This window comes from Epinephelus lanceolatus, chromosome 19 (genome assembly GCF_041903045.1).
Source record: "Epinephelus lanceolatus isolate andai-2023 chromosome 19, ASM4190304v1, whole genome shotgun sequence".
In the NCBI taxonomy this organism is placed as follows: Eukaryota; Metazoa; Chordata; class Actinopteri; order Perciformes; family Serranidae; genus Epinephelus; species Epinephelus lanceolatus.
The window spans coordinates 10,012,220-10,026,637 of record NC_135752.1 but is presented as its reverse complement, the minus strand read 5'-3'; the positions used below and the strand labels follow the sequence as shown (position 1 = coordinate 10,026,637).

Here is a 14,418-nt window from a genome sequence, read left to right as displayed (position 1 = left end):
CATGCTTTTCTCTCTGAAACTGATTGAAAATGCATTTAATACAGGGACAAACAGTAGACAACTTATAAATGCAAGTATTTTAATGTTTTCGGTAGCAGACAGCCTGTCACTCAGGTGACCCTGCCCTTAATTATGTGTTACTTTAAAGCCTTGATAAAATGTGAAAGGGTGAAGTACACAGCTGCCATGAATGTTGAAAGTAGCTATAGAGACCAAAACAGTATTTTTGCACCACGCTGTGAACATGTTTATGTTGGGCATTTTAACGTGGCAGTCCATGGGAACTGACTCGCTCTTGAAGCCAGCCTTGAGCGGCCATTTCAGGAAGTACAGTTTTTGGCACTTGCACCCTGGCTTCATTCTTTCAGCACCACAGGTTGCAGCTTGACTGAAACCACAGAAGCAGTTTGATCTACTTGCACCTCTGTGGTGAGTCATGAGGCAAATGTTCCCACAGGACAACCTTATTTTAATTGACAGCACCCTTTCGAGTGTCCACCAGTAAGTTTATGCCAACATGGTGGACATTGACTATCTTATGGCCATGCCATCTGGAAACTATACAAACTTGATATGGTATATCTAACCTCCTGGGGTTTATCTGACACACAGACACTTTCCTGCATATGTAAAGCAAGATGAAGGATTTAAAAAGCATCAACTTAGGTTTAGGTTCGATGAATCTTTTGAATCTTCAGTCCATAACAAGGATAAAAGTGAAATACCAGCACACTGCCATGTCTAGATTCAGTCCACTAGCAACACATTGCTTGAGTTCAGTTATCAGGGGTAGTCTGTATAGACCACTTATACAGTGTTGTGTTGCTCACTGGCGCACGAAGCCCTAAACCCTCCACCTCTCTGGGTATAAAATTACCCAGATCCTTTGCCTCATGGGGCCCATAGAGCAACCACACTAGAGTCTTCTGCCAAGTGGCTAACTTTCAGTTTAGCCTAACCTGAATAGGGGTAAAATTATGTTATTGTGCAGATCATCAAGACTTTAGAAATGTTATTGGACTTAATGGATCAAATTCTGATAATGAAACAGTTATTTCACAGGGGTTGTGACACTCAAAAAATGATCCGAAAATCAATCAACCCATCCATCCATCCATCCATCCATCCATCCATCCATCCATCCATCCATCCATTTTCACCTGCTTATCCAGGGCCGGGGTTGCGGGAAAAGCAGGCTGAGCAAAGTACTACAGGCGTCCCTCTCCCCAGGTACACTTCACAGCTCCTCCTAGGGGATCCCGAGGCGTTCCCAGGTCAGATGAGATATATAGTCCCTCCAGTATGTTCTGGGTCCTCCCTGGGGCCTCCAACTAGTCAGATGTGCCTGGAAAACCTCTAACAGGAGGCACCCAGGAGGAATCCTGATCAGATGTCTGAACCACTTCAACTGGCCCCTTTCGACTTGAAGGAGCAGTGGCTCAACTCTGAGCTCCCTCCAGATACCTGAGCTCCTCACTTTATCCCTGGGGCTGAGCCCAGCCACCCTACAGAGGAAAGTCATTTCAGCTGCTTGTGTCCGCAATCTCATCCACAAACTCTTTGAGTCAGTACCCAGAGCTTATGGCCATAAGTAAGGCTTGGAACGTAGATGGACCAGTAAATCGAAAACTATTCCCTCTGGCCCAACTTGCTCTTCACCACGACGGTCCGGCGCAGTGCCTGCATCACTGCTGATGCTGCGCCAACCCAGCTGTCCATCTCACGCTTCATTTTACCCTCATTTGTGAACAAGGACCAAAAATACTTGAATTCTTTTGCTTTGGGCAGTAACTCTTCCAACCCAGAGGGGGCAATCCACCGTTTTGCAGCAGAGTCCAATGGTCTCAGACTTACTCAGAGTTGCTGACTCTTATCCTAATCATTTCACACTTAGCTGCAAACTGCTCCAGTGCATGCTGCAGGTCACAATGTGAGAAAGCCAACAAAGCCACATCATCTGCAAAAAGCAGAGACGCAATTATGAGGTTCCCAAACTAGACCCCTTCCTTCCCCTGGCTGCACCTTGAGATCCTGTCCATGAATATCACAAACAGAAACGGTGATGAGAGACAACCCTTGTGGAGGCCAACACCCACTGGAAACGTATGTGACTTTGTGCCGAGTATGTGGACACAGCTATCACTTTTATTGCACAAGGACCAGATGGCTCGTATCAACAACCCAAGTGCCTCATATTCCCGCAATACCCACAAGACTCCCAATGGGACACGGTCATTAGCTGTCTTCAAGTCCACAAAACACATGTGGACTGGATGGGCAAACTCCCATGACCCCTCTAGCAGCCCTGCAAGAGTAAAGAGCTAGTCCACTGTGGGACATTTTTAATAGCAAAAATGCAGAAACATTAAAGGGGTTGAACACACAATCCAGTGTTTTTCATTTTCTTATGTATTTCAAATTACTAATAACTCCATAGACATACAGTGCCATATATGGAGTGCTACAAAATTTTTAGAGAATGATTCTCAATTTGAGTAACTTTACTTTAAACTTGAGCCAGTAATTCAGATCTCGTATCTAATGATGCTTAGAAATGCTGGTCTGTGACCTCGGTCTTTTAAGAGCATGAATTCCATTGGATTATTATTCCTTATAGACGATATTTGCAACACGCAAGCACTATACTGTGCAACGCCTGAGGGCTTCCTAGGCCTACATAGGGGCCAGACACCTGCTCATTAAATTCCTCTCACTGACTTGTGGAACTGAAATGCTTTAGGCATAGTGTAACTTTTTTCTTTCACTTTTAATTTTCTTTTTTTTTTAAATCAACAGCCCACACAAAGACGCTTCTGAGTTAAGCAATAATCTGCAGTGAAGCAACAGTTAAACACTTGCCTAAACATGTTCACACTGGATTTTCCACAATCACCACTATCTCTTTCTCCTCCTGGCTTTTTTTTTTTAACCTCATAATAAAGAGCAGGTTAACAGGTGAACAAAACAAACCCAGGACAAAAGTGGAATTAGCCTGTAAACTGGTGCCTCATTCAACATGATTCCCTTTGTGAATGGTCTAAAGTCCTATTCAAATGTAATGCATTTTCAGGACAATGAACCATAATAGTTATCACAGGACTGTAATGGTGTTAGGTGATGAGCAATTTGCACGCAATTACCAGTGTCTATAGTTACAGTGATGGGAGTGGTGGTTCTATTTGTTGTTGTCACAGCTGAAGATTCCACACATTACGCATAGAATCTGAGAATAATAATTAAAGCAATAACAATAACATAATAGTAGGCTGCACATGTAAGCTTCAAGCATGCAGGTATGACAGACAAATAAAACCAAAGCTTACTGAAGCAGAATTAAGGTATCTCCTTTTGACGTAACTGTTTTCTCGTGTCTCATTTCTCATACCGAATATGTACGTCATTGAATGCTGAGAAAAAGGCCACAACAAAAAGCAAAATGTCTCCATGCTTTTTAAACAAAGAAATCTGACAATGCTCCCTTCTAGTGGCAAATGAAATATTTACAAAGCATTCGGTCCACACAGGAAGCTATAAATAGTATTGCACTGTTTATTTGTTTGTTATTGGACATTTGATTGGTGAAGGAACTGTGTAATTGCACAGGTGTGGACACCCTTTAAAGGAGTGAATAAAATTACATAGATGTTACGACAATAACGACCACACCCTCTCTTAAATAACACTACCTCTTTGTAAGGTGTAATTTTTCTATTTAACAAGGCATACGAATGCAGTAATTGCTGTTTCGCTCGTTACACCTTCTCCAGCCTTATAACTCTCAAAAGGAATGGATAGATAACCTGGATAAAAAGCTATTTTTTGAATGATTAAGATGAAAACACATAGCATGACACCAAGGATCACGCAATCAACAAATGAGTCATGAAACTTCAAAACTTTAAATTTATTTATATTTACATTACAATTAAAGTATTTACTGTAATATACAAGTAATATTTCAGTACAGTAAAAGCGTAAAAACAAAACCAAAAATGGTGAACATTCTCCTACATCAAGCTCTGCTTCTGATGTGAATGAACTGTTTGTTTTGGATTGGAATTTTTGTTAATTTGACACTTGCATTGAGTAACAACTGAATGTAATATATACCAGATCATACAACTTCAGTAACATACAGTAAATGAAAGAGCAATGTAACGTGAGTAAGCTTTAATGTGGTGTTGGAGTGTCAGTGTGATTATCTGAACTGATTTTCACTATGAGCTGGAGATGATTTTCTTCAGCTTCATCACCTCTTCAGTTGTGAAGTGCAACAGGGAGTTGGAGCTGGGATTCAGCATTAGTACAGCTGATTGACCCGTGCCTGACTTCTCCTTCTCTGCCTGGATTGTGTCTTCATTATCAAAGTCTTGCTGAACTGAGCAGGGACTTGAGTTAATGTTCACTTGGATAAGGGAAGTCTGGGACTCTTTGTCATAGGCATCCCAGCAACTTGGGGCTCTGGGGCTGTATGAGTTATTATTATCCTGCTGATCAACCGGATAGACATCCCAGCTGGCTGCGCTTTTCAGAATACCACCTGAAGGCAAAGGCTTGTAGGTGGAGATATTATTTTGGCATGTATTGTGTTGATAACCGGTAAACTGGCTGGTTGGTATGGGGCTTGGCAAATTCCTTTGCATCAGCCGCAGATCTTCAGCGGCTGAGCTCTGGTCGTGATGATTGATGTGAAATGTCAGGTTGGTAGGGAGGACGTCTGTGTCAGAACGATTTCTTTGCCCAGGGTGTTCCTCCTGAGGAGGAAGTGCAGATAGCTGCTTAGCTTCATGCATCAAGGCTGAGGATCCACACAGCCTGAGCCAGTTATGAAACACAGACAGCGGTACCTCGATTTCCATCTTGCCTCCGTTCTCTCGAGGGAGGCTGGGCAGGATGTGACTGACACTGAGCTCCCTGACTTCTGGACTCCCCTCTCTCTCATCTTCTGGCCGGATTGTAAAGTCTGTTTTTGGAGAGCTGGGTTTTAGTGCCATTGTGGTGGCGCCTTTCTCCGTTCTCAGTGTCTGAGCAGAGTCATATGTGGGGCTGCTGGAAGCTGTTGGAGCTTTGCCATCGACAATATATACCTCCTTAGCTCTTGCAGGATACCCTGCATCTCCTAAACCAGAATCACCACCTTGTGTCTCACATCCATCGTCTGTCATCACCTGTGATCGATGAGGAGTGTACAGAGGCGAGGGTTTATTTAAAAACTTTGGGTTCTTGCCGGATGAAGTTGGGGTGAACGATGAGGTGGGGTTGCTGTTGGTTTCCTGCCTTGATGCTTTAATGCTGAGGTTCAGAGGCTCAGTCAATCCAGATGTGGTCTTGTACTGTTCTGCCAGGAATCGCAGCTGCTCCAGTGGCTCCTTAACCCTGTCTGTTGGGTTTAGATGAGATGGAGGGATTGTGAACCAGGGTTTGGAGGCAGGTGGGCTATGCGGTGTCAGCACTGAGGAGGACATAGGGACATGTGGGGGCAGAACTGCATGGCTTGGGTGATAGTAGTGAGGGTAGTGGAGCTGCAGAGGGAAGACATTCTCACGTGGGTCTGACTGGAGGTTATGGTGGTTCTGTTGAAAAGACAAGTGACCAGTCAGAGGCTGAAGGAACAGTTAAACATTTTGGGGAATATCCTTATTTGCTTTCTTTGCCTAGAGTTTGATAAAAAGATTGATACCACTCTCATGTCTGTACGCTAAATATGAAACTGCAGCCAGCAGGTTGTAGGTTTAAGGGAGGTTATGTGCTCGACTATTTCTTGCCAAGGAGCAGTTGTCATGCAAACAGCAGAGACCCCAGGAGGTTGAACTGCTGATTTTAAGACTGTACAGAATAAACAAAGAGATACAACCAGGGACCTTGGAAGTGTGCCAGGATCGGAAGCCAATTTTCATAGCAGCCAAACAATGTATTACATCCGTCACATAATGCCCTATGGCTCAAAAAGACATTTCCCATAGACTTACATAGGAAAAGAGACTTCAGTAAATCAGTAGCTACTTTTTTTTAGCATCATAACCCCTGTGGAATGATTTGTTTTACTATCAGAATTTAATCCAATCGGTCCGATCACATTTGGAAAGTCAAGAAGAGCTGCACAGCTGAATCACTTTATCATCATACAAGGTAGAGTGCTAAACCTGAAGTAGCCGGCTCAGCCTGTTGAAGTCTCTAGTGCGCCTGCTTTGTGGGCCACACAGTGCCAAAGCAGTTCCGATCATCTGAGTAATACTATATGCGGCAGTTGAACCTTTTTGGCTTCATGCAACTTTCATAGGAAAGAACAGGGCCCCTCCTCCAACGTTGTCTGTATATATCCATGGTGACATGTGTTAGAAGGGTTACTTTTAAAACCTATCCAACTACAGATTACTAAATACATACCCTAAAATTAAATTTATTATGTGTTCCATCAGACTGCTAACATCAGCTGAGCACTCGACTGAAATTGTAACCATTTAAAAGATGAGCGAGTACCTGCTATCTTTCTGTGTTTGTACTTTTTGTTGTTTTTTTAGAAAACACACATTTTATGCTGGAAATGACAACTAGGTTGTTACCAGCGATTATCATTTACCAGAAACTTTCCGCCAGCTGCTACCTCATTCAGGATTTGTATTTAAATGAAGAGGTGTTATGTATCTATATCCCCTTTTTCCAACTTAATGGATCAGCTGAGTTTGTGTTTTTTGGAGCTCTCAAAGCGAGCCACAGGAAAAGTTCAGCTCAAAGTGGCAGCGCTATGTCACTTACATTCAGTGAAAACATTGCAGTACAAAATAATACAATTAAGCCAATGCTTGCTGGAGTGGTGTTAGAGCAAATAAAACAAAAACAAATAAAGTACTCCCTTTAAGTAATCTACTTTTAAAGACATTGACTAGTTGTTCATATTTTGTATTTTAAAGATTACTTCATGAATGTGTAAGGTGGGAGGGAGAGAGGGGATGGCATGCAGCAAGGGGCCGTGGGTCGGCATCAAGCCTGTGGACACTGTGGCAAGGACTTAGACTTTATACATGGAGCGCCTGCTCTACCAGGTGAGCTACTCAGCACCCCTATAATGTATTCCATCACTCCCCAACCCTGTTAACTATTAAACTTTAGGGGTGCCTGTAGGTGCATTTGTTACCTTTGATAGCATGGCTAGCTTTTTCACTCTCTTTCCAGTTGTTATGCTAAGCTAGGCTAATCACATGCTGGCTCCAGCTACATATTCATCAAATAAGCATATTTCTTTTTAATGTATTGTTCAATGCACTATAAAAGAAAAAGGTCCAACTAACTGGGAATATGCAAATATTGGGAAGTTTTTTTGTTGCAACAGAACCAGACTATTTATGAGAATAAACTGCTTATCATGATTATTGTGTTGAAATTATACCAGCTGATGTGTGTTTAATACCCAAACAGCCATTTAAGGATGTAATTATTTACTGCTTATCGTAATAAAGAACATTTATTTAAACACTATCACATCAGTCTTAATTTGTGTTGAGCAACTCTGTTATGCCCTCTGTATCTTGCATGTGTGTAAAATAATACCAACCTGGTGCAGAGGTATTGATATCATTTTGCGTTTAGCTGGCCTCTGGCCATCAACATGCTCTTTGCTGTAGTTGGAAAAGTGGAAGTGCTTTGGCGGATTACGAGGCAACACATTCACCAATACGCCTGTCAGGTGGCATTCGTATGGCAGGAGCAGCCTGCACAAAGAAACACATGGATCAGATTAGTCTGTTAGGAAAACAAACAATCACACTGTCAGCCACATGGTTTGTTAAACTCACTTTTCATAGTGTCTGCGGGTGCAGGTGGCTGCACTTGTGCTTCGTGGGTTTCCTCCAAGTGTGTTATACACTTGTTTCCACAGCTGCTGAGCTGTCACCTGGAAGAGTGCATGGTATTTCAAAGGCTTTTACTAATGGGACTTCATAATCTACAATATTATAAGTAGAGTGATAGCATTAGTTTTGACAACAACAATGAAGAAAAATGACTAAATAAATAATCATTTCACTGTCATCAAAATTGAATATACTGTTAGTAATATTAACAATAGAAATGATACCTACAGTATGAGATATAATATGTAAAGTGGAAATATTTGATTACCTGGTGGTAGCCACCCAAGTCTCTGACAACCTTGAACATCAGAAACAGGTCAACTGAAAAACAAGTAAATACATACAAAATCACATACACTTCTTACTAGAATGTGGGGCTATTTGAATTTTCATTATTGATTAATCTACACATTATTTTCTCAACTAATTGATTAATTGTTCCATAAAATGTCACAAAACAGTAGTTCTTCAAATAGTTTGTTGTGTCTGACCAACAGTCAATACACCCAAAGATTCAGTTTACAATGACAGCAAATTCTCACCTTTGAGAATTATTATTATTGATTATTTTGCATTAATTAACTTTTTGGTGCATAAAACAAGTGCAATACATTAAAACAGCTTATGTCTCAAAATGTGATGAAATGAATCATATTTATAATTACTTTGTTTGAAGCCCAGATTTGGGATCCTCTCTATGGGTGTATCTCTCTTCTTCATGAACAGGTAGAGGTCTTTAAGAAACTGCTCCTCTGTGAGCTCCTCCACCGGCTCTTTGGTTCTCTCCTCTCGGATCTCTCTGCGTGCCATTTCCATACGTGCCTGAGAACAAGAACAGAGAAAAAAGAGAGATTTTCAACTGATTATCCAGACTAATGTGTAATATTCAGGTATTTCATGATCATATTACAACTTTTTTTTTTAACTTAATCTGGAATATGATGCACAGCTCTACTTGACCAAACATGCCGCAAGACGTAAGATTCTCTGGTGACAATGCCTCACTGTTTCGAGGTCACATCATCTTGACTGATGATTGTCAAGCACATATAGGTTTTCGACCATATATCAGCATTTTATCACGTTTGTACTTGCCTCAGTAGAGTCAACTGTGTCCCTTGAGACAACAGACCATTGATATGAGACTCAAAAACGGCACCATTGCACTCCCTATTCCCTAGCTTCCATTATTTTCTAATATTGTTATGATGTAAACTGGCATGTCAGTATCACACTTTAAATATCTGTTTCAATCAATATCTATTTATGCCAGTTGTTTTTTGGTTTAATTCAGAATTTGTGTTACTTTCATATAGTTATGTTTTTTTTTTATCACTTACTATTGTTCATTTATAATAATCATGTTACTATCATTAAATACATGTTTTTTAAACATGAATTTAATGATGTAAATATGACAGTGCTTTTCAAAATAAAGCAAACACTTCACTCCCTGCTTTTTCTTTTTAAACAGAATATTAGAAAAAAAAAAGCTTCTGCAAGTCAAAATGCATGCTACCCAGAAACAACTGACACCAGCGTATTCTTTCACAGCAAAGGTGAAAAATGCAGGATAGTCAATTTTTAAAAATTCTAGTACACGAAAAGTATCAGTTTTATAAAATGAAAGGGCAACTCTATCCGAAATATTGTTCCTTACCTGTGTTTCCATTGGGAGAATAAGGATGGATCATATTATATCATGGCCCTGATGATGAACGGACAAGCTGTTGTGGCGCACAGGTTGGTGTTCCCTCCAGTGTGGTAAAAGAGACTAAAAAAAATCAGTGCAGCTAGTTATTAATGTCATGTCACGTCACGTCAGTCGCACACCTGTCCCTATAGTATCTGTGTGACAACGAGGGTAACTGACGGAGTGGGTGTTTACTTCAACGTCTTCCTGCTGAGATTGCTATCGTTGGACCAGTTGAACCAGTTATTGAGCAAGTTCCCAAAAACAGTGTGGCGGAATATTCCACATATATTGGCAGAATTATGAGTGGAAATGTGTGCTCATCATATTCAAGTTACAGCGAGTGTCGTTCAAAGACGTCAGATTAGAGTATGTTTGGGTTGACAATCACTAGAGGACAAATGAGAGCCCTTAAAACATTAGTTGTTATTTAACATTTCATAATTGGGAGATTAGTGTATGAATAACAGATTTTTGTACTGAGAACACTGTGGCTGTGGGTGTTAAATTTAGCGAAGTTAAGTTGCATTCTAATATAGCATTAGGATGTTAACCAATGTATTTGTGGCATGTGTTTGAGCACCATATTGAGTAAGGTAATTACTAATGTGGAATCAGGAAATGTGAGTTTTGTAAAGCTGTCTAATTATACCAAGTGGTTACAACACATTGCATGAAAGTGATGGACCAGTTTTTAGAGTTTGCCTGCAGAATGCTCTTTTAATTGCCATAATAAGCACCGTTTTTTTAATTTCCAGTTATGACAAGTTTTTTTTGAGGGCATCCATTGACATATAATTGCCTTAACCTTCAGTCTCCTGTTTTATTGGTATAATTAGGCAAACCCAAAATCTCCACCAAGTCTTTTGTTTAACACACACTGAAAACAAAAACGTCTTTTACTAGTCTTATGTCACAAAGCTATGATTAAATAATTATCTGAATTGAAAAAATAGTTTTTGTTTGTCGTTTTAGTTGTACCTCTCAGAGGAGTATAGTCAAACTTCTCATTGGGAAACCACCCAAATGGCACAAAAAATAATCCACATTATTGAATTCTTTACTGACCCACCCAGTTTGGGTGGGTACACTGCCATCCATCAACACTTTGCTGTCAACATTCTGATTAAAGTTAATGAAAAAATTAGGGTGTTGCCTCAGAGAATGCAATAAAACAGGAACTATGATGACTGTTAAGTGATGATGTGATCTCGGATACAGTAGTGTGTTTTGATTTCATTCTGTCTGCAATGTTGTTCAGGTCCAGGGAGTTCTCTGGGTGTGGCACTGGCCCTATCAAAACAGAACATTATGTAACTGTTAGTCCATTGTGTTGAACCTGCAAGAATGCATGTGCAGAAGCCTGACCTGGATACTGGAAGGAAGATGAATGTGTGAAAGTTATGTTATCCTCTTAAGCTCTGGATGACTGCAGTTCTTTGTTGCCAGTTGCTCAATTCTGTTTCATCTGATTTCAGCTTGTCACATACAGAATTCATGCTGACACTGTATAGCAACACATTTACATCTCTGTATTTGAACTAACATTTAGTAGAACTTTGGGTCGATACTGATGCATGGAGCTTAGAGGCCATTGGTTTTGGCTTTAGCTTGGAAGAAACAGTTTCTTGTGTTACTGCTGTTGAGCTAAAGTGGTCAGCCAGCCAGAGAGAGAAAACAGAAATGGTTTCCAGCCTGGAGAAAACAGTCTATAAGTAGAGGAAAAAAAGTGATGGAAATCTGTTGACAATGATTGAAAAAATGGACCTGGACGTGCTGTGTATATACAGGGAGGGGCAACTTCAGTGTCAGTGCATTTAGACTGTTTACATTGACTGAAATAAATTCAAGTAGCTTGACAAGACTGCACCTTTTTTACAATACTGCACATTCAATCGTCATTCTTCATTTTTTTTTCTCAGGTTTAAGCCTCATAGGTGCTGCTAGCTCAGCCCCAGCAGGAAATTGCCAAAAATTTGACATACAATTTCCAGTCTGATTAACTTCATTCAGCTGCCAGTTTTCAAAGGTGCTCCAAAGTGCCATGACAATTTCTGTGCGCTGGATACCTGGTCTGTACTGATGTTTATCAGGTCAAGCAAGATGTATTTACATAAAGCTGGGGTAAGCAGGAATCTGGAAAAGAAAAAAAAAAAACATCAAAATTTAAAAGTACACCCTTCTCATGCAGCTCTCTCCTCTGTTCTAAGCCCCCTCACCAGATGATGACGGGCATATGCATGCAATTCATACAGTCACCCAGTGTTTCCCATACATTGATTTATTTAACCCTATTTCATTATAGATTTGCAAGCAGAACATTTGCCCAGCACCTCCTTGCCGTGCACTACAAATGAGACAAAAATTAGCTAGCTAGCCACCCCATGGTTCCTCTGCCTTGCTCCCCACTGATTTGGATTGCTTAGCTAGCCAGCAAACCTCCCAGCACTGAGTGTCACAGCAGGCTGGTGGCCAGCAGCGGAACTGGATTTAACCTGTGTAACAGCAGCAACAGAAAGTTTGCTGATCTTTTGGGAAGGTGAGGCCAGAACTGGGGTTTATTCTGGCTGGATTTGGGTTACTGTGGCTGCTTACGGGGGGTACAGCTCCAGGGTTGCTGTCCCTCCTGGTAAAGTGGTCTGTAGTGGTGGAGAGTGAGGTGAAAGACACACTCTGATTCAAGGCTCTGGATAAAGTTAGCTTCATAAACATGAACTTGAAGGCACATCGATGAGCCTTTAGCTCCAGTTAGCAAAAGACTAAACTATTAACAACATTTTTTCTCTCTCTGTCTGAAACACTTCCCCAGTGTACATCTGTTTTATAACATTTTTTTGTTAGACTCTTGAACTCTCTTTTTGATAAGTCCATTTCCTTGTTTGGGTTGCTTTGCAGTGTAGGTAGTAGTTGCCAGTACAGGAATAGTAACTTTCTCTGCAGGATTCCATTGAATCTGAAGTAACGTGCACACCTATCTCCATTTGTAGAACAGCCAACAGGAACGCCCTCTCTCTCAAATGACCTGTGATTGGACAAAGATTCCCATCACGGGCTAGATTTTCTAAAGTCTGAAAACAGAGTCAAGAGGAGGTGCAGAGGAGATCGTGTAGAAATCATCTGTGTTCAGTAGCTCCTCAGAAATGGGGTCCTCTGATTAATTAGTACCCCTGGGAAAAAAAATCAGAAATAGTAAGGTGAACTTCAGAGCTAAAATATTCTGTCACTAAATAAGTAACTTTTTTTTCTTTGTATCATCTCTTTGTGTTATATGTTTGTTGAGAAGTGAGCTCTACAGTTTCTCTCTTATTCTGTTTTAGGAGTTTTCCAGAGTTGCCCTTGGCTCCTATCTACAAGTCAGATCATAATTTCAATTTTTAAAAAAATTGAAGCGTTTGCTGATTGATAAAATAGAATGCCACATGTCCCCAGCTAACCTTGTTTTGTATATACTACAAATTCCATAGCTCCACCAATAAATAGTTAAGCCCTGAACTATTTCCAGTGAGAAAAAATTCTCTGGTGCTGCCATTATTGAGCCATTTCCTGCTCATTGTTGTGAATCTCAGGACAGACTATGATAACTTGTATAAAACCACACCCAGAGCATATCATGCCAATCTAAAACAAAATGACAGAGCCAAGTGTGTGACTGGCAAAGTAGCTTTCAGTGAGTGTATGTTGGCATTTGAGTAGCTGAAAGATATTTTTCTTTGCTCCACCCAGGGCTAAAATGGCAATAAATACTGAACTTCCAGAAAGGACTCCAAATGCAAGCCCAGTTTGCTCTATTTCTACTGAATAATAATAAAACATGTTTGGTAAATGTATTGCTGTTTGTTTGTTTGTTTGTTTTGGAGATTTTTCTTCCCACTAGTACGGACACAGCTTCAAAATGAACTGACTAACAACAGATTCAGTTACGTGAAACACCACAGTTTTTGCACTGTTAAAATGCAAAAGTAAAAGAATGGCAGCTTGCTGTATGATATCATGTTTCAGGATCACAATACACACCTTTACTGGGGAAAAAAATGTGTTGACATTTCCTGAACGAGACAGCTCATGATAAAATCTCTTTGACAAGATTAACCAAACAGTTCCTGGAATTGACTTCCTCAATACAAGGCAATTCAAGGATGACTGCTGAGTGAAAACTGGACTTTAACAAAACAGTATGTTACTACTTTTATTGCCTCTGTGGTATTAGCCATGTTGTAGAGAAAACATGATGAGATTTGTTCTTGTCAGCGTGTTTGATACAAATGGCAAAGAGGTCTTTTCATAAGCTGATTTTTTATGGTGGTGTTACAAAAATTAGACAACTATATCCTTTAGAAAATGAAAGTTGTTTCTACAAACACTTAATCCACTCTTATTTATTCACTGAGTCATTAATCCCACGACATCATCACTCTGGCAGTGAGACAATGTGTATTGCTATTCACAAGGAATGAGATCCGTTAGGTTTACTGACTTTGTTCCGCTCAATATTGACCAACAAGCTTAAAGGGACATTATGTAGCATTTTCAGTTGTTTATTGGCAAAAATCGATGTCTGCATTCATAAATATGTCATCATTGGTGTATTATTACCTACATCAATAATGTGACTTATTCTCTTAAAAGGAGAATTTCGGATTTGTTTGTACATTGTGCAGGTAAGTCGTTTGGGGGGTTCCATAACGCTTCGCCATCTTGAAAACACATCCGCCAGCAAGGGACATATAGCACTACCAGGGAATAGCCCTGTCTTCTGTGTTTTCGTTGAGAGCCAGGCCAGCATGCTGAGAAGCCGAAGGAGAGGAGCAAGAGGTGCTTCGCTACTACCCCGGCAAATTTGAAAGCCAGCACTACTGCAGCACAACAAAGTCCCAC

At 40.4% G+C, this 14,418-nt stretch overlaps 1 protein-coding gene across 1 annotated transcript; it reads right to left on the bottom strand.

Annotated features, from left to right (window-relative positions):
- Positions 1–3,880: 3,880 nt before the first annotated feature.
- Positions 3,881–9,708, bottom strand: arid6 (AT-rich interaction domain 6). The gene is made up of 6 exons (XM_033646501.2): positions 9,511–9,708; positions 8,516–8,672; positions 8,119–8,171; positions 7,794–7,891; positions 7,553–7,709; positions 3,881–5,573 (listed from the first exon to the last, which is right to left on the bottom strand). Exons 1-6 carry the CDS (start codon positions 9,520–9,522, stop codon positions 4,218–4,220), a joined length of 1,833 nt encoding a protein of 610 aa, XP_033502392.1. The 5' UTR covers positions 9,523–9,708; the 3' UTR covers positions 3,881–4,217.
- Between the last annotated feature and the right edge of the window lie 4,710 nt (positions 9,709–14,418).

What these genes read in the sequence shown, in the direction of transcription:
- arid6 (XM_033646501.2), bottom strand. An exon ending in ACCCGCAGACACTATGAAAA is followed by an intron (nt 7,710 to 7,793) that starts GTGAGTTTAACA and finishes TTCTTTGTGCAG; the next exon opens with GCTGCTCCTGCCATACGAAT. An exon ending in TATCAATACCTCTGCACCAG is followed by an intron (nt 5,574 to 7,552) that starts GTTGGTATTATT and finishes TCTTTTCAACAG; the next exon opens with AACCACCATAACCTCCAGTC.